Source organism: Penicilliopsis zonata (assembly GCF_001890105.1).
Source record: "Penicilliopsis zonata CBS 506.65 unplaced genomic scaffold ASPZOscaffold_17, whole genome shotgun sequence".
NCBI classification, from domain to species: domain Eukaryota; kingdom Fungi; phylum Ascomycota; class Eurotiomycetes; order Eurotiales; family Aspergillaceae; genus Penicilliopsis; species Penicilliopsis zonata.
This window is the reverse complement of record NW_019208925.1, coordinates 268,851-287,953: the sequence shown is the minus strand read 5'-3', so window position 1 is coordinate 287,953 and position 19,103 is coordinate 268,851. Positions and strand designations below refer to the sequence as shown.

Sequence of the window (19,103 nt, the reverse complement as noted above, 5' to 3'; positions counted from 1 at the left end):
GAGCTATAGAGAAGAAGAGGTTTTATCTTTGGCAATCTTATAAGCTTATGGCTTGGTGTTGGGTATATGTAATAGACTGGGTGGTCATTGGCCACTGTTGACTTGGGTGCGTAACCAATAGTCAGTTGAATAATTACTACCACACTGTCAATGAACTCTTTATTTACAGAGAAGATGAATATAATAATATAGCTTAAAATCACGCAATGGATTCCAGGATCTACCTCCCGATCAATCACAATCCCAGGGTACCAGCTCAATCAATTTGATTCAGCCACCAGAAGCCCGAAGAGCAACTGCGTACGTTTCCAATATTCCGTGGCAGTTTTCTTTAGACCCTCAGTCGTGGTACTATCGAGATCAAGACTATCCTTTATTTCGACAACCATGTCACCTAGTTTAGTGGATGCTGCAGCTGGAGGAGCGAGCGCATTCTGAAGGAACAAGATATCGAACAAGAGCTGGATTCTGATGTCCCGGATATGGTCTTCTGTTCTTGTGTCTTGAGAGTCCTGGTCATCGACCGAGCGATCAGGCTTGTCTGTTGTCTCTAGCTCGGCAGGCTGGTGCTGCTCGTTTGTAGCCGTCGCTGGGGGTTTGCAGGTGTTGCCGTAGGCTGCCTTGAACGTAGCCGACAGTTCCGTGTCCAGGATGTCTCGGAGCACCTGCATCGTCGACGGATCCCACAGGTCCTGACCAAGTTCTTCCAACAGAGACATCAGCCGCCGCAAGTACCTAAATGCATTTGGAGATGGTTGGGATGGGAGAGAAGGCTCTCCTTCCCACAGCGTTCTGCCTGGAACCCGTTTGGCATTGCCAAAGTTCAACTTCTGGACGTCTGTTCGGTTGACAACCTCCGTAGTGAGCATCTTCTGCAATGCAGGAACAATACTTTGCGCGAAAATGAACCTCTTCTCCATAAACTCAGCAGGAGCGTCTCTTCGAATCTGTCGAATTAGGCGCAACATAAAGGTTGATTTGCCGCTTTGGTTCGACGTTTCAAACATGTCAAAAGCAGTACCGAAGGCAGCCTGTAAATTCTCGAATGACTTTCCGATTGCTTCCTTCAGAGCATCCCATAGTAGACGAGGGTCGTCTTCATTCAATATGGTGGCGACATCCAAATCAGGGTCTTCATCATCGTACTCATCAATGATCTCATTCCATTTGATCACCCGCAGTCCAGCGAGTAGTTCTCCAGAGCGACGAATGTCTGCTAGCCAAGTCTGATAGTTCTTCAAAGAAGCATTGACATTCTCGTCGCGACCAAGCAGCCTATCAGTAATCACTTGTTTGAGGCCAGCAGCGCCGTTCGAGTACTCAAAATTTAGCAATTTAGAATCCCACAGCGATTGCGCTCCACTGTGCTCAACTTCGTCCCATGTTGTAATTGTCAATGAAACTTGCTGGCCAAAGTGTTCCAAGGCTTGAGCTTGGGTCGATAGAAGTCTGGTGATTGATTCATTGAAGACTTTCCGAATACCGTCCAAGACAGCTAACGATGAATGGGTGGGTGTTGACGCCTTGGAAGACAGCCAGCCTTCCAGTGTTTTCCTGCGAAGAGCAATGAGTCCCGAGAAATCGTTCCAGGTTGCGAGCGCGTCCTGGCAGCCTGACACAAAACGATCCAGCGCTTGGGTAGACCATGTTTTCATGACCTTTTCGGATTCGGCTTTGGACATTTCATTCGTCTTGATCCAGGGCGTAAAGTTCTTGACATCCACAGCGACCCAGCGCCCGAGGATGTCAATGTCCAAGTTGTCCAGAGCTCGAATCTCCGGGTCACTCAAAATAGGGCGCGCTTTGAGTTTTCCGAGCGTATCGGACAGTCGACGTGACAAGAGAACCTTGGTAGTCTGAAGCGTCCGGATATACAGCTTCAAAGCCTTCAGGACGTGCGTGTCAGAAAGATTGTTCAGCGCTAGTTGACTGCTGATTCCATCCAAGCGAACCTTATGGAAGTGATTGATGGCGCCATCGGAAGAACTACTCGTCGCAAGACAGTACGCCGCTAACGTTTCGAGAATGTCCTCGGTCGTTGAACTGGCAGCAGCCAAGCGTTTATCAACGCGCCTGAGCAGAGTCTGTCTAAGGGTAGCCAGTTGATTTCGCAAGGTCTCCAGGAATGGCGGCATAGTCTGCTGCTCCGACAAGGTCTTGTGTATCAGGCGAGAGACGACCACGAGCTTCGCGATCAGCAACGGTGAGCTCTTCTTCCTCAAGAGTTTCGAGATCAGGGTCGTCGACCGATGCAAAAGCGCAAGCTGCGCGCCTGCAGTCTGCTTCTCTGCATCCTCTGTCCTCGCTTCGCTTTTTATCTGAGCAACATGGGTTGTATAATTCTTTTCGATCAGCCTCGGATTGCACCGATGGCCGATATCCGCCAGACTCGAATCCACTTGTTGGATTTCGCGATTCATAGCCACAATGGTCTCGGCAGTTCCGAGCAATTCCCTATACCTCGTTCTGTATGACACCGTAAATGTTAGCCTAACAAGCCGCGGCCAATTGGTCTGTTTTCAAAGGACATACCCGACCAGCGCACGTAGCTTCTCCTTATTGCTCGCGATGTCCCGGCGAAGCTCCTGCTCCACACGCCGCACCGTGGGAATTGGATACTGAAATGCCTCCTTCCATGACTTCAAAGTCTGGGGATCCGGTATTTCAGATGCCATGACGGCGCTGGAGATGGAGCGAGCTCCGGGACTGGGATGGTTGCGTGAAGCTGCACTTCTCAGGCCAGATCAACATACCAAGGGTCGTTATCCTTATCAGTGCCATTCTGATCGGTTTCACCGCCCGAATTTTTGTCACTTCCCCCACCATCATCGCGAGATTCAGTCGCCCATCAAATCTTTTCTGAGTGAGAGTCCAGATTCATCGTGAAGAGACAAAGATGCCGCTCATAGAGCCTAGTGCTGGACTACCTGTGGAGGAATCATCCACCGACCAGCTTCCAGGGCTGCCATTTCCGCCACTGACTCATTCGCACATCCTCCACTGCTCTTACGACTACTGGCACCCGCTGTGAGTATTTTGTTTTTTTAGGATATTCTGTGTGCGCCTTGAATGCTAATCTAGCTGTCTTGGCAGTTATCGAACAGTTTCCCCTAAAGCGCGCACTATTCCTCTCACCGAGCCGTTCCTAAAGTACCTCCGCGCGGATGGCATCGTCCTGCCTCCAGGTGAAACCAACAGCACCTCCGCCGAGGACGACAACCTTGGCGGATTCTCCGACGAAGATGAGGACGAGGAACCCGACCCGTCATTCGAATGGCCGGATGTTCACTCTCGTGTCAAATCGACGATCGCGGAGCTAGGAGGGAAGGTGACACCAAAGTTGAACTGGAGTGCACCCAAGGACGCAACGTGGATCTCCGCAACGAACGATCTCCAGTGCACTTCGGCGAATGACGTTTACCTGCTGCTGAAGAGCAGTAATTTCATCACACACGATCTAGAACATCCATTCGACGGGTGTGTGTCCGACGAGGGTTCAGCGAACTCGCCGCCGGCCATCCCCTATCATCTCGTACTACGCAAATACTTCAACCTCAACCCATCTCTAGAATTCCGATGCTTCGTGCGCAATCGTGTGCTGCTGTGTATTTCCCAACGTGACCAGAACCACTTTGATTTCTTGTTTCCAATGCGCGACGTCCTCCGGTCCCGCATCCAGTCGTTCTTCGACGACAAGCTCAAAGATACCTTTCCGGACGCAAGTTTTGTCTTTGACGTCTACATTCCACCTCCGCATGAGCGTGTCTGGCTGATCGATATCAATCCCTGGGCGGATCGGACCGACCCCATCCTCTTCAGCTGGCTGGAAATATTGCAAATGCCGGATCCAGTAGGCATTGTCGAGGAGGATGAGGATGGTGCAGAGGATCAATTTGTTCGACTGTCTCTTAACCCGGACGGTACCGCCAGCGTGGTGGCTCATGGCTCCGAGCAGCTAGACACTGAGAGTGAGCCCGATTCTGAAGACGAGGGCGAAGACCCAGCACCCCTTCTTGCCGAGTTCCGGCTCATCAAGAAGGATGACCCAGAGGCCTATGCATTCAATAGCCCGCAGTATTCGGCACACAAGCTTCCTCGGGAAGTGGTGGATGCGTCGCTGGCCGGAACAGGGGGGATGCAGGAGTTTATGGGCAAATGGCAGGACATCCTAGCCAAACGGATCCAAGAAGACCAGGATGCAAGTAGTGATGATGATTGAGAATTTTTCCGAGTGCATTTTAGGGAAAACACTTGCATGGGAGGTTTACTCGGCAGGCGTTGTTCGTTTAGAAAAAAAAAATGTTAAAAGTACTTTGTATATAGCCAATTATCACCAGATCCTTTGCGGTGGACACCGCTGTGCACATGTTCTACACGTCACAGCTTATGTTTCTTCTCCCCCGCGGCTATCTTGCGGAATTCCTCCTGCGGCACGCCGCTCAAAAAGCGTTCCAGACCCATGAATGCCTCGAGGCTGTTCTGGCGGTCGAGAATCTCCCGTTCAGGTCTCCGGATCAGCTCCTTGATTTGAAGCAAGCTGGTTTGGTTCAGGTGCGTGCCGAGCCGGTCCTCGACCTCCTCGAGCACCTTGGCGAGGAAACCCGCCGAGTCGTCTGCTCTCCCCGACGGGGCGGCAATAACCTTGTTGACGAACCCGGCAGCCACAAGCTCGTCGCAGGTGATGCGCTTGCTCATGAGGAGCGCCTCGTTGGCCTTGGCGATGCCCAACCGCTCGACCAACGCGCGCGACGCGCCCCCCTCGGCAACCAGGCCGAGCGACGAGAATGGCGTCAGTAGGAAAGTATGCGGCGCGGCGTACACAAAGTCCGCGTGGGCGACCAGCGCAGCGGACAGGCCAACTGCCGGCCCGTTCAGCGCCGCCACCAGGATCTTCGGATGCGTGTAGAAGGTGCGCGTCAGGTCTACGTTGCTGGCGAAAAACCCCTTGACGATCTCTCGGCGGGCATTGCTGCTCAACGCGCCATTTGGCCTGGTGATACCGACATCGGCTCCGCTGTACTTGTTAAAAACAAAGAAATTGCCTTGGGGATTCTCTTAGATCCTGGACTTTAGGTCTAGGTATGCTCACGCTGAGAAGAACCGTCCCGTGCCCGTGAGAACAGTGATGAAGATGTCATCGCGCTTCTCGATCTCCCTTAGGCGTTCACCGAGGAGATAGTATAGGTCCTGGTCGAGCGCATTGAGCTTCTCTGGTCGATTGAGGGTGACGATCGCGATGCGGTCTTGGTAGTCAACGGTGATCAGGTCCTCATTCGCCATTTCTGAGATGCTCCGGCATAAGTGATAGATCCTTGATAATTCACCCTTTCAGAGTGTGAAAACGGACCAGTCTCTCTCAGGATAAGACCTCACTAGACAGACTGCAGAATAATGAAGGAAGGAGAGAGCGGAAAGTCGTCAAATCCCCCATCCTGAGCTCTCTCCTTGCCCTCCTCTGATCATCGCCTTCATGCCTTTTGCGGGGGGGAACCGCCTGAGCCGAGGCCCCGGCAATAAGTCACATGACATATCCCTTGGCATGTCTGTTCTGTTTGCACAACTGGCAGTTGGAACAGGGCGCACCTGATTGGTCCGGCGGGGTGCGGTGGGATGATCAGATCAGCGTGTATGAAATAACCTGAGGAAAAGCCCATCAATTACTCTGCACGCTGCCATCAGTAATCCTAGCTCTATTGTCTTGTGTACAAAGAGACAAAAGGAAGTCAACATACATACTGGTCAATAACCCCGCGATGTCGTCTATATTGCGCAAGCTGCAAGGCGGAAACCTCGAGGTTTTCAAGGTACTTCAACCCGGTGTCCTTTCGCTTTTTTTGACCCTCTTCAATGCGGTTACAGAATGCTTACATATTACTGTTCCTAGTTCGGCACATACGTTCTCTTCCCCATCGGCTGGATGTACTACTTCGGGACGAACCTTGACGATCGCTTCACAGTCACCGGCTTCTGGCCCACCGCCGAACAATCACACAAGATCCCCCTTGAGCGGGACGAAATAGATCGCGAGATTGCCCGGATGCGCCGGGTGGATGCGGTGAAGCTGGAGAGGAGAAAGGCGCGGGAGGCCTCGGAGGCTCAAGCGTTGGCACAGGGGCAAACAGAGACGATGTCAAGCCAGGAGTAGACCACTGGAAGAGGGGATGTGATGGGAAAAACGGATATATACACGTCTAGAGCAGAGCTACCTACCGGGGTTGCAGGACCACTTCGAGAGAGATTACCTGTTTGGTGGATGGGGGAAAAAAAAGTACCCGGGTTTTCGTGGCACAAGCCATTCAGATGATTGCACATATGTACAACACTCTTCTCTGGGCATCTTGATGGAGTTTTCGGTTGGCTGGTTTATTAATTCCTTTGCTTCTCGTTTCATTTTGTTCTTTATTCTCACTTTGTCAATATCTACACCCATTCTTTTCTAAACAGACCAAGGTTGGGTAGAATCTCCCACGCTGAGAAGGCCATTGCATTTACCCGGAACCCACATAGTTTGTGTTTTGGTATTATAGACGATGCTTTGGAAAGGAGTTTATTACATCAATTATTCTAGTGGTATCAATGAGAAAAGCCAACTCAATAGAAGAGGCAGCATAGACACAAGCACGATATCAGATTGCTTCAGGCTTTAAGAATGTGCGCCGGTCCCCTTTACTAACGCCGAACTGCTCAGACTCCACAGAAAACAGACAGTGGACTGTACTTGACCACCAAGGGAACACTGTACCAGGTGCGTGAATTAGAAGCTGATGTTGCGAAACAGAGAGATTAGGACATGCACTGCAGCCAGAGGCATTCATGCCTGCATGATGAACAAGAACTGATTAAAATATATGAGTGCGCTCGATCGGATCGAAGGCTGATCGAAGAGGTGTTTAAAAGGCTGGTTTCAGGTTTGCCGGTTGTCGGGGCGGATGGGAGTTTTCTTCCCCCATCACAATTCTGCTACAGGCTTCGCAGTGGCGGCGGCGTTCTTCGCCGTTTCATACACCATCTCCAAGGCCTGCGTGCCGCTCTCCCGGAAGACAGACGTTATCGAGGAAAAGTTTCCGGAAATGAATGGGCGTTCTCCGTCCCAGTAGTAGTAGAGGTGGCCGTAGATCGTTCTGACGTGATCAGGGAGGTAGATGTAGGCGCCGGTGGCCATCATTGTGATCAGAGTCAAGAGAAGAAAGTCTGCACGAAACAAAAGAAGACTCCATGTTAGCCATTTCCCTTGGAACAATCCACTGCAACCCAGACGACCAAAAACAGAAACACGTACTGAAAATAAACTTCTCCGTGGGAGTGAGCATGTAGACCGCGAAAGTCACCTCATACTGGTAAATCTTCAAGCGAATCCAGCGGTTCAAAGAGCTGATAATCCAGAACAGAAACATTATTTCGGATATCTTGTTGACGATTGTCTGGAATGACTACAAGACGTGTGCAAAATCAATCGATCTTTTACTTGATGGGAAAAAAAGGTGGCGTGAGCGGCCAGGGAGCTTATCGATTGCCTGGAAAGGGGTCACACTGTTGGGGAAGCCAGCGAAAGAAAAAGAAGAGCCGTTCCTAAGCTTCCATGTTAAGAAGGGAGGAAGAAAGAAAAACAAAGCCTAGGATCTAGGAACGGACGAGGCAGTCAGCGAGGTCTTAGGGGCTGCGGGGGGTTTGTGCCTCCACGGCGGTGCGGAGAGCGCGGCGATCAGGCAAATTAATTCTGGGCGACGCAATTTGGTGGGACGGACGTAAGCACAGGTGAAGGAATACTGAGCCACGGCGGAGGGGCGACAGACACACTTACGGATTATCGCTTGGGCCTAGGACCAAAGGTTAAATAAATGGCGTATATAGCAGTTACTAAATCTCGCGAGACATAGGGACTCCAAATGTCAAGAATCGATCCACAGGTCTGTGGAGTTCTAGAATACTTGTCGAGATAGATCAGGGGCGAGGTTCTTCTACTGCGCAGTAGTACTATTAGTAGATCTCGGAATTGTCATGAACAACGGTCAATTGGTCCGACTGCTTCGTATTCTTATAGACTATAATTCACTATTATAGGTTTGGTAAGTAGTACCTGGTTGCAACCATCTGCAGCCACCTTAATTCACTACATACCGTTGTCGTACTCGGTACCTGGTGTTTCAGAGTCGACATCGAGAGTACTCTTTGTCTTCTATATTTACACCTAGTACATTTGTTAGTATTGGTAAAGTCTGAACTGAACTGAACCAACTAGGTGGTGGATATTCAGCAAGGGTATTTTTCTAATAACTTGATAGAATTTATCAGACTTTTCCTTGGCTGTGGCTGCACCAGATGAAAAAAGATCTGAAGTTGTAGTATTAGAATTGCTATCCTTATATAAGGGAATCATGAATCGATATTCATATTGAAAGTGGATAAGGTCTGCCTCTATAGTCATCTAGGAAGGTAAAAAGGAAAAACAATATAAAATAAAGAATCGAGATTGTCTTGTCGTCTGGACGGAGGGATTAAGATCATGGAACGTCAGGTGATATCAGACTCAACTGACAACCACCGCCATAGTTATCCACCCTATCCAGAAACTATTTTGTCGACCAGGAACCTTGAGCTCCATTCAAAATCAAGGGACTCGGTTATCTCGCAGACTATTTACGCACTGTTTCATCTATCAACCCCCTTTTGAGACGAAACTAAAGCCAGGCGCAACAGTACAATTCCAGCAGCATCACCTATACCTACTCTGTTCCTGGCCTGCCAGCCTATCACTGATGTTCCGCCTGGGCTTTGTGGACAAGAAACGGGCCATCCAACTAGCACGGTGTTTTTCAAACCTCACGCCCCTCAGCGCAAAGCAGTTACCGCCCCGTCTCCAGATCGACGATGCGGACGTGACCGTGTCCTACCTGAAAGGCACCGGGCCGGGCGGACAGAAAATCGTAAATCACTCCTTCGCCTCCTGTCGCCCCTAACGTATTAATAACGTTTTATTCTAATGTATTCAGAATAAAACCAACTCCGCCGTCCAAATCATCCACAAACCAACCGGTCTCGTGGTCAAATCGCAGGCTACCCGCTCCCGGTCTCAGAATGAAAAGATCGCCCGCCAACTACTAGCCGACAAAGTCGAGCTGCTGCAAAAGGGCGACCAGAGCCGCATCGCCCTCAAAGCCGACCAGAGCCGCAAGAAGAAAGCTAGCAAGTCGAAGAAGTCGCGCCGCAAGTACCGGGATCTCGAGGATGCGAAGAATGACGCCCCGGACACCGCCGCTGAGGCCGAGCCGACTCCCGCCCAAAGCGAACAGAGTAAGCCTGAATGAAAAGATTCTATGCTTAACTCTTGCTTGTGTATGATGTCAATGTTCGCGCTGGTCGCGTAAGATAAGAATAAGATACTCATAGAACGTTACGATGGTTGGTTGAGCCATACGGACAATTCGGGTGCCATTAATTCATCAATGCATTTAAATAACTAGAATATGTTTTTCTATCGTCCAGAGTAAGGGAAATGCAATCCATGGGGGGGGGGATTTTTTTTAAAATTAAGAAGCCGTCAGAATGTAGTAACAGTCATCTCAATAGGTATCTTTTTTTGTGGCCGGCTCACTCAGAACTTGTACTTACGCAGCAATATAGCTGTTCAGTACGGTCTTGGCCTCGTCGCTTAAGCGCTCCTGTACAAATCCAGAGATTCGTCCGCCATGTTTCTTGTCGGCTTCCTTCAGGTACTTTCCAACCCAGACCTTAAGGTCGGCTCCAGTCTCTGGCCATGGATCCTTGGTAACAGGCTTTATCGTGTTCAGAGCGGTGAACCCGACGCCGAAGGCCATGTCTTCAACATCGTGCTCAGCAATCATATCGTCCTTGCTTGCCGGGAGAGGAGGCAGTTCCAGGAGCTTCAGGAGAGCCTCACATGTAAAGCCCCAACCCTTCTTGTACCGGTTGGCAAAGGCTTCCGAATTCGCCAGTGTCTTGGTGAAAGAAATCACGGCAGTCTTGCGATCCAAAGGCCGAGCAAGCTTCTGGGTTTCTGGGAGAATGACGTTCAGGTAGATGGGAGTAAAGAGACTAGGGATGAGTCAATATGGCGGGGAAAAAAAGACTTGAGAGATAGAAGCCCAACTTACTCTGCCTGCACCTTATCGGTGACCTGGATGGCGAAATCGGCACTGTAGCCCTTGTCGTCACGCGCGGAGAGGAAATGGTAGAAGCGCACAAACCGCATAGTCAAATTTTCGGTCTTGGAATTTTGCAGGCGAGTCAAAATGATCTGCATGATCGAGGCGAAATATTGCTCCAAAGCAGCCCTACGGCCGAGAGTTAGTTTGGTCAGGTCTAAAGAGGTGATCGGGTCAACGCTCCAACTTACGGTGGGAAGTTCGCGATAACACTCTCCAACAGATCAAACCCATGGCTCTCATTGGCTTTGGTAGAAAGCAGCTTCTGGAAAATGCCCAGAATCGGCTCGATCTGATTGTTCTCCAAGACAAATTGAGAGCCACGGGCAATGATCGAAGACAGAAGGCGGACAAGGGCGGGAATGTTGCCCTTCGACTCCCACATGACAGGCATGAGTATGGGGGCAACAAGGTTCTGGTAGTAGGTGGGCAGTGTTCCCGACGGATTGGCCTCGAGAAGAGCCGCAAAGAGCTGGAAGACATAGGGAATGAATTCTGTGAAATGATATTAGCTGTGGATTTCACAAAGCCATATCCCAAATTGGCCTGACGGACCTTGAACATCTCCTTGAAGTACAGCTGCAAAAGGCGGATAGAGAGTCTGCTCTAGCTTGTCTGGATTAGAGGGCGCGGCAAACCTGGCGCAGTCAGCAACATCACTTGAGGTAAAATTGGTACCAACAGTACATACCGGATAAAAGCGCCGAGTGCCTCAAAGTGGAAATAATAGAATCGCGGATTGCTAGGGTTGGAGCTGATGATTTGGGTGATGTCGATGAAATGCTGAAGCACAGCATCCGTATAGGGGACAACGCCCTCCTTGATCACAATGAGGACTCTCATCACGCATCGCATCAAGAACTCGTTTTCTTGAACCTTCTGGGGGGCTGAATCTTTCTTGATCAAGGAGAAAATATGCTCCAACAGGTCCTTCGCCAAGGGTGTGATCGAAGCAGGTGCAATAACAGGTTGTCCTTGTCCATCACTGAGGTAGAGGACTCTCTCGACAGCAATCGCTGCATATGTGTAAACAACATAGTTTGAGGAAGCGAGGTGCTTAACCAGCATGGGCAGAACTTCTTGCCACTGTTCCTTGGTGATGATGCTCCGGAAAGTGTACAGGTATTTGATAGCATCGACCTTGAGGATCGGATGAACTCCATCATCTGAAATGAGATCCGCGGCAAGATTGCGCTGGAAAAAATCAGTGATGCTGACCTGTGGGTTAGTCGCGGTCACTCCGTGGCTGGCAGTAGCAGTTCCTTTCGCAGCGATGGCCGAGAACAGATATGTTCCCGTATCCTTAGACTTCCAGTTCGACGCCGGGTTCTTCGTGTATTCATTGAGGTAATGCTCAGTGTACTGCAGAACAACCTTGGTCACCGACTGCTCGAATTTCTCGGCCAGGCGCCTCAGGAAGTCCGTGGCAGCCCGGCGCCTAGTGTCACTGTCCGATCCCTCCAAGTCACGGCGAATGAACTCAATAGGCTCATCCTCAAAAAGCTCCTCATCCGACTCCCGCAAAGACACATTGGGCAGGATAACCTTTTCGATAACCTGGTTCAAAGTTCCTTCCGCCTGGAATGCAGCGGCATGCTCCGGCATAGCTGCTATGGAGGTCAGGAACTGCAGGGCCCGACTGACAAGGATATCGTATTTGGTTTCCTGTCCAATGGTAGTCAAGAAGTTCCAGGAACTCTCGACGAACTGTCCCACATGAGGCTGGAACGCATCCATGAATTTCTGGACGTATAGAGTCAAGACCTCGAAAATTCCGGCACGAGCATACTCCAGTTGGCCTGCCTCGGCTTCATCATCGGTGTGAAGGAGCGGGTTATCATAGGTCAAGTACTTGAGCAAGAACGAAGCTATTCCAGCAATATTCTCTTCGAACATCGGGGGAAGGTCGTGGCAGGACAGATCGTACAACAGCTTGATCATAAGATTGAGCTGTGTAAATCCCTGCACCAGGTTTTCCTTGTTCGCCTTGTTTTCTTCGAGGTAGGCATCGAGGCCCTAGATAGCCGTCAGAACACAAATATTTTTGCTTTCTAGCCAGGACCACTGCACCAACTACTTACCTGAAGCAGCTGCAGGAAGGGGTTGCCAAATTTGTCTAGAACATGATTAATTTCGGTGTACAGCTCGTTCGATTGGAACAAAGGTCTCCATCGCTTGAAGATGGAATGAGCGACCTGCAAAACGCCATTGTTGACAGCAGGGTTATTCGGTGTCAATCTCGAGACAAGGTCCTAAAAAGGTCAGCAAAGAACAAGCAAACTTCCTCTTCAGATAGGTTAAGACATTCTCACATCAACTAGAGTATCCCAACGCTCCCAAAAGTCGCTGTCAGCAATCACACTGACTGCCTCGCCTAGCTGTGTTTGGATTGCAGGAGGCACAGAAATCATCAAGCTGATCAATTCTTGCTTGATTGTGGTGACTTCCTCGAAAGGAAGTTTGTAGTTTCCATCTTCATCCGTCCAGTTTCGCTTGATAAAGTTCTTGAAGAAGAGGGCACTAGCAAGACGGGTTTGTATCGGGTAGGCAGTGGATGCCGTGATCTGAAGCAGCTGGAGAGAAAAACCGGGATTTGCCTCTTGCGAACGCAGAGCAGCTTCCGCTGGGGAGAGAAATCCACATCAATATCTTAACCACAACAACCCACACGAAAAAAAAATTATCCTTGCGAGCTCTTTCTCACCTTCTTTGTTTCGCCGAGGATCCAAACTCGCCGTAAGGGCCTCAGCAACAGTTCCCAGGTCCGCCATCTTTTCGACACAGTGGGGTCTGAGCCGGAATATCAGAGAACGGAAGTAGAAACAGAAGAAAAAAAAGGAAAAAAGGTGCTAGCCAGCGACGGAGTCAGCTCCAGCCAGTCTATATATGCGTGTGGAGCGAGCTGCGCGTTGTCAAAGCCGCCTGTGTGTCTGGCAGAGATTCTGGTGGAAGGCACCTGAATGGATGGATCCCTTTGACCTCATTCCCGGTCAGGCAGTTTGTTTGGCGGGTTGCTCTGCCACTTTGCGGGCGGTGAGCGGTGCGGTCCTGGCGGGGTGTTTCTGCCGCATCACATGACCTGACGGCGGCCGTCGGCGGTCGCAGCGTCTGGCAGCTGCTGAACCACGGCTTGGCGGGCCGCATCAGGCCAAAGCGCACTCAACACGCCACAAGAGAGGGAAAGCACTGCGCCTGCTGCTGGGACACATTCCGAGAGAGATTTCTTCTTGAAGTTGCTGTGTTTTGATCCACTGGTATATTATATTGGAGTCAGAGGATCGTCTACGGTACAAACCCGGTTCTGCACTTGCGCCGAGTCAGACGCCTTTCACACCTGGGATAGACGTCATCTCATATGCTCTCTAAAGCCTCTTTTCCTAGAAGAGCAGTGAAGCTTCTTTGTTCAGGACTTGGTGAGACCCTCTTTTGATCAGGCGACCTTTTTCTCTGTGGAGGGCACTTCATATGGCATTGGTTGGATTTTCATTATCTCACACACCCAAAGTGCCCTCCATTATCTATCTCTATCGGTGACTAATCTCTTGTCTCTTCCGGTTCACAGATACCACCTGATAGTTAGCCCCTGCCTACCCTAAGCCTCCGTGTTAAAAGTTTCGTCCATCAGGGCGTATGTCTTCTGATGATGCACCATCACCACCGCACCATAAGCCGTCCACATCGAGTTTCGCAGAAGTGTTCAAGACCCTAGGTGTGAGACGTTCCAAGTCGCAATCCCCAGTCTCTCAGTACGAAAACGGCGGGGAGTATCTCTCGCCCGCGAGCGAAGGACGAAGAAGCAGTCGGGTGGTTTTTGGATTCGAATCAATGCATCGCGGCAGTGTGGTATCCAACTCCTCGGACACTGCCAGTGCTCCCGAGTACGAGACGCTCTTGAAAGCACTTGCGCAGCGGAATAGCCTCGCTTATGCCATTGATGAGGCCGAGCACGCCGCACGGGCGCTCCCGTGGTTCAATGCAGAGCAGTCCGTTTCCCTGTGGGAAGCTGGCTCGTACTTATTGCACCATGAAAGCTCCCCAGACGCTCGAAGAAGTGGCTCTAAGCTAATGGAGGCTCTTGCGATGCGCCAAGACTTGCCTCTTCCAACTCGGCGTACTCTCTTCGAGGCGATATCCTCCCCCATGGAACCTGATCTCATCGCTGCACGAGTCCAAGCCTTAATTTCCTTATCAGACCATGGCAGAAAACTCGAGTTCACAGATTCATCGGTCTTGCCAATAGTGACCACTTGCCTAGGCCCGCTCTTTGAAGTCCTCTCTTCAGCACGGTCAAAGGCAAGAAAAAGCAAACTCACGCGGTCGAATGGGTTGAGCATCGAAGAGACAAGCTTCAGTGATATTTTCCAATTCGCCGTGGATCTAATTGCTTTGCAGCGCAAACCACCGAGCGATGATGAAATCGATTCCCTGCTAGAACAGGTCTTTCTTATCTGCAGGAAAACTAGCGTTGCTGGTGACATCAAGAATTCGCTTGCCCTCTTCGACGCTGTCATCCTATATGCAGATGTCCCTGACCGGGTTTTCAGTCCCCTATTGGAAGTCCTGTGCAGTATTCATGCTTCCGTCAAATCGTTGTCAGGCCCTACATCAAGAGCTGTGCGGAATCTGGCGAAATCCCGACGTCAGACGGAGATGGTGAATATTCTTCACTCCTTTCTTCTTGAGTCTTCAGGGGACCAGGGCCGAAATCTCAATGTCATTCGTGGAACAATCTATGCATTTGCCGATCTTGTTCGTGCACACAGTCAACACGGCATGCCTCAACTTTCGTTTGACCAATTGGTGGACTCCCTACAAATTGTTCTCAGTAAGGATGATGGCCGTATCGAAGCTGATGTTTTGGAACTCGGCCTAAACATCATGGAAGGTGAATACATCCATGTTGCTTTGGGTGACAATTGGTCGAGATTCATCGATATTCTCCTCAAGTGCTCTCACAGAGTTACTGCTGATGAACCCGATGGAACCCTGAATCAGCCTCGGAGTGGAACGCCAGATGACACGTCCAACATTCTAGCTTATGTCAACCGGATCGCATCTGTTCTGGAAGGTGTCTGGGATCAAATGAACAATCAACAGAAGCTGGACACCGGTCGGTATTTTATGGAAGTCAGTCGGCACATTGACCCTTCCCAAGCTGATATCGTGATCAACTTGTTGAGGACTGAGGGCCTCTGTTCTCCCGAAAACCCAAATTGGGTTCGAAATTGCCAAAGATTGATCTCCTGTTTCGTTCGATCTATTGGGAAACCTTCGGACATCCGCATCTTAGCACTGGACACACTAAAGGATGCATTTCCTACCTATGAGTCTCTTGCCTTGTTCCAGGAGCAAGGTCTCCTTGAAGCAATGCTTCGGGGCTTCTCTGATGAAGATGATCTATTATTCTTGGAATCTCTCGTTTCTTTCATCGTTGAGATCTCTATGACGACTGGGAACGAGGACACATTCAAGATGCTGGTGGATACAATTAGTGCCCCGATGACCCGTGACCTGAAGGCTGAAGAATTCAGTGAGAGTGAAAGTCCTCTGAATTCTCCGACTCGGCGCCGGTCCTCTACCTCGGTCCTAGAGCTCTCTCTGGCCAATGTCTGTGCTGTCGGGCTTGTCAAGATCTTCCTCCGCTCATTGAACTCATCCGCAAATAAAACTACCGTGGTTTTTGAGACGATCTTGGGTATTGCACAGTCTCCAGAACGACCTTCTGACGCCCGCCTTACCGTACTGAAGTTGTTGTTCAGACTCCGATGTGATTCATCCGGCTCCATTACTGTAATCTCAGCCTCAGAGTACGATTTCTTATCAAACGTTCTGGGCGATAGAGTCGATGTTGGGGTCAACGGCCATGGGTCCCTGGAAGATGGTCCCGGTGATTTTGTCTCCGGTATTGATAACATGCAGAGTTCTTCGTTCAAAGACACGCCCTATGGTATCCTTTCCAAATCCATAGGTCGTGCTTCGAGCTTGTATGCTCGTTCGTCAAAATTAACACCACCGGTTTGGACCTACGCTTCGCCTCAGGTCCTTCCTGAGCAGCCACCGGACACATCCAGTCCCTTTGTCTACGCATACGCGACTCCCCAACTCTCGCATCTGTCAGGCCAAGATTATACCCAGAAGCTTGCGTTGAAAGCTAACATGTGGTTGGAGGCAATCATATCCCTGCTGCAACGGGAAACAAACTGGGATATCTATAGTTATGTCCTCACGCATCTCGGGCCGCAACTCCGGAACAAGGATTTCTTCAACAGCGCGATCCCACAAGTCAAGTTATTACGCAGCGTTCTCTGTGAGCAGATAAAAAATGAGACGTTCCGCGAGCCTCCTGGATGGACTGGGGTCAAGAAAACAGACGTCGCTGTGTGCATTTTTGATTGTCTATCCATGCTCATTGGTTTTCATGATCATTTTGCCAAGAGTGAAGAAGATGAGCTGGTTCGGGCCTTCATGCTGGGCATTATTGGATCCTGGAGCGGCACATCACGCGGCTGCATCCATGCACTTTTTGTCTGCTGTTATGAGATCCCATTATCTGTCACAAAATCTCTCACTCAGATTCTGGACAAGATGTCCAAGGTGATCACCATGTCGAATATTGCCGTCCACATCCTCGAATTCTTGGCGTTGCTTGCACGTCTGCCGGACGTATACGTCAACTTACGGGAGGAAGAAATCCGTACGGTCTTTGGCATCTGCATCCGGGTCTTGCAGACATCCAGAGAGCAGCGGCACAAAGTCGCGGAAGCGGCCACTATTCGAAGCACCCCGAACTCGGCAAGATTGAGCGGTGGCATACGAGAAATGGCGTCATCTCATGCTGAGGCCGCAGATACAACATTCCAGGATGGTATTTCGCGATACATCTATGCCTTGACACATCATGTCATGGTGTTCTGGTTCTTATCTCTGAAGATCCAGGATCGGCCAAAACACGTGAATTGGATCACTAGCAGGCTGATATTTATGGATGAGTACGGCAAGGAAACGGTCGAGGAACAAACCCAGGTCTTCATCGACTTGATGCAACGAGCCACTTTCTCTGATCTGGGCGAAACTATTCCCTTTGAGACGTTTCCTCCATCTCCCGCAGATGGACCTGCGTCAAAGAAGTCCTGGATTGTCGGGACGAGTATTGTCACCGTTGAGACTGCCGGAGTATCGGGTTTGACGCAGATCACTAAACGGCAAGCCTCTGGGACCACCTATGCGATGTACCAGCAACGAACGGCGCCGGTCCTGCCACACCAGGTGCCACCAACGCCCGATGCCCATCTGCATTTAGATTCAATGCGAACTGCTATCTTCCCCAGCCATGTGCTCTTGCAATTGACCACCACTGCTTTCCCAACACCTACAGTGATGCAGCCTATACCTCTCCCAGATGACGACATGACGCGTCGAGCTATCAGCACATTTGATAGAAATGACATCGTGGACGGACATAAAGTCGGTGTTATCTATGTCGATCACGGCCAGACCACCGAGGCCGAAATCCTTGCCAATACCTCCGGGAGCGCGGACTATGAATATTTCCTATCAGGATTAGGCACGAAGGTGCAACTGCAAGGCGCACAGTTCAATACGCAAGGGCTCCATCCTTCCACTGACGGACAGTACACCTACGCATGGCGGGATCGGGTGACCGAAATCGTGTACCATGTTCCAACCATGATGCCCACTGACTTTGACAACGACCCGAACTGCATCAACAAGAAGCGCCACATTGGGAATGACTTTGTCAATGTCGTGTTCAATCGCTCAAACCTTCCTTTCGCTTTCGACACGATACCGTCTCAGTTCAATTTTGTCAATATTGTGATTAGCCCGGTGTCTCGCATTGCTGTTGAAAAAGACGGCACACCAAAGGGAGAGACAGTCGACTTTGACAAGTTATCCTACGAGGTGAAACTCATGAGCAAACCCGGGTTTCCCGAGATCTCGCCTGCGGCCACCACCAAGGTGATTTCGGGCAAGAACCTAGCGGCCTTTGTGCGCACCCTCGCCTTGAACGCCTCGGTTTTCTCGCACGTCTGGAACAGCCATGGTGGCGAACACATCTCGTCCTGGCGGAACCGGCTGCGCGAAATCAAACGCTTGCGAGAGCGCGTGCTGGGGCAGCAGTCCCAGGCGTCAGAGCCGGCCGAGGCAACATATCCGGGGTATCGGCGCAACACCAAGGCCAATATCCATTCCGAAGAGCTACCTTCTCGCCTTGCCGCCGTCAACATTGACCCCGCGTCTGACTGGAATGCTGCCGCCGAAACGAACATCTTGCAGAACTTGGATTTCTCCAAATGGAGCCGTTAGCCATGGTCATCGAAAAAAGAGAGTTCTTTTTCGTTCACCAATTTCTTTTGTCTTTTTCCACAAAAAAGAAGAAAAAAATATGCGATATGAAAAGCAATCACGAAGTCATGTATATCACACCCCCCTCCCATGTCATGTGTTAATCAATACCCTGCCACCCTTGTATGTTCCGCCCAAAAGTTTTGTGGTTTAGCCTTGGATTGATCTAAAACTATTTCTACTGTGCTCTACCTATTGTTTTATCTATGAAATGACCTTTTACTCTATTGGCTCAATAGGTTTTGCATCATCGAGTACACCTGGTCTCCACACCAAGCTATCAAGCATTCGACTCAGGTCTTAGACTGAAGTGCTAGACTAGATTATGGATTCTATATCTGATATTTTGTTGGCAGTGTGATATTACCAAGGTCGACAGAGCTCGAGGAAATGTTTATTTCTTTGATTTGCAAGGTCCGTCGTAGATCAACTCGTATGGACACGGGCGTAATTATATGCTGTGAATGATCTAACGGTGAAGATTTGAATGATTAGACTGAACTTAAGTCTACATAAGCTATTAAATTACATGACAGCTTTTTTCAACACGTTTCTCTCAAGAACCCAGAGGCCAGA

The 19,103-nt window shown here is 50.1% G+C and overlaps 8 protein-coding genes across 8 annotated transcripts; 4 read left to right on the top strand and 4 right to left on the bottom strand.

Moving 5' to 3' along the window:
• Positions 1 to 61: 61 nt before the first annotated feature.
• Positions 62 to 2,720, bottom strand: ASPZODRAFT_102627 (hypothetical protein). The gene is made up of 2 exons (XM_022720809.1): positions 2,533 to 2,720; positions 62 to 2,466 (listed from the first exon to the last, which is right to left on the bottom strand). The coding sequence occupies exons 1-2, from the start codon at positions 2,673 to 2,675 to the stop codon at positions 261 to 263; spliced, it is 2,349 nt and encodes a 782-aa protein (XP_022578328.1). The 5' UTR covers positions 2,676 to 2,720; the 3' UTR covers positions 62 to 260.
• A 176-nt stretch (positions 2,721 to 2,896) lies between these two features.
• ASPZODRAFT_19119 (hypothetical protein) lies at positions 2,897 to 4,219 on the top strand (the record flags this gene model as incomplete). The annotated part of the gene is made up of 2 exons (XM_022727334.1): positions 2,897 to 3,027; positions 3,094 to 4,219. 2 exons carry the CDS (start codon positions 2,897 to 2,899, stop codon positions 4,217 to 4,219), a joined length of 1,257 nt encoding a protein of 418 aa, XP_022578327.1.
• Positions 4,220 to 4,377: 158 nt separating this feature from the next.
• On the bottom strand, positions 4,378 to 5,280 carry ASPZODRAFT_73444 (hypothetical protein; the record flags this gene model as incomplete). The annotated part of the gene is made up of 2 exons (XM_022729888.1): positions 4,378 to 5,014; positions 5,090 to 5,280. 2 exons carry the CDS (start codon positions 5,278 to 5,280, stop codon positions 4,378 to 4,380), a joined length of 828 nt encoding a protein of 275 aa, XP_022578326.1.
• Positions 5,281 to 5,753: 473 nt separating this feature from the next.
• Positions 5,754 to 6,145, top strand: ASPZODRAFT_145754 (hypothetical protein; the record flags this gene model as incomplete). The annotated part of the gene is made up of 2 exons (XM_022725104.1): positions 5,754 to 5,804; positions 5,885 to 6,145. The coding sequence occupies 2 exons, from the start codon at positions 5,754 to 5,756 to the stop codon at positions 6,143 to 6,145; spliced, it is 312 nt and encodes a 103-aa protein (XP_022578325.1).
• An 825-nt stretch (positions 6,146 to 6,970) lies between these two features.
• On the bottom strand, positions 6,971 to 7,394 carry ASPZODRAFT_31105 (hypothetical protein; the record flags this gene model as incomplete). The annotated part of the gene is made up of 2 exons (XM_022728210.1): positions 6,971 to 7,191; positions 7,280 to 7,394. Coding segments are annotated over 2 exons (336 nt in total), but the record flags the coding sequence as incomplete, so codon positions are not given.
• Positions 7,395 to 8,595: 1,201 nt separating this feature from the next.
• Positions 8,596 to 9,233, top strand: ASPZODRAFT_122904 (hypothetical protein; the record flags this gene model as incomplete). The annotated part of the gene is made up of 2 exons (XM_022721333.1): positions 8,596 to 8,924; positions 8,991 to 9,233. Coding segments are annotated over exons 1-2 (411 nt in total), but the record flags the coding sequence as incomplete, so codon positions are not given.
• Positions 9,234 to 9,605: 372 nt separating this feature from the next.
• Positions 9,606 to 12,934, bottom strand: ASPZODRAFT_73605 (hypothetical protein; the record flags this gene model as incomplete). Its single annotated transcript, XM_022729903.1, has 8 exons — positions 9,606 to 10,053; positions 10,113 to 10,292; positions 10,355 to 10,658; positions 10,719 to 10,801; positions 10,855 to 12,179; positions 12,245 to 12,415; positions 12,476 to 12,786; positions 12,868 to 12,934. 8 exons carry the CDS (start codon positions 12,932 to 12,934, stop codon positions 9,606 to 9,608), a joined length of 2,889 nt encoding a protein of 962 aa, XP_022578322.1.
• A 366-nt stretch (positions 12,935 to 13,300) lies between these two features.
• ASPZODRAFT_161379 (hypothetical protein) lies at positions 13,301 to 18,914 on the top strand. The gene is made up of 2 exons (XM_022726511.1): positions 13,301 to 13,576; positions 13,726 to 18,914. Exon 2 carries the CDS (start codon positions 13,794 to 13,796, stop codon positions 18,486 to 18,488), a length of 4,695 nt encoding a protein of 1,564 aa, XP_022578321.1. The 5' UTR covers positions 13,301 to 13,576; positions 13,726 to 13,793; the 3' UTR covers positions 18,489 to 18,914.
• Positions 18,915 to 19,103: the final 189 nt, after the last annotated feature.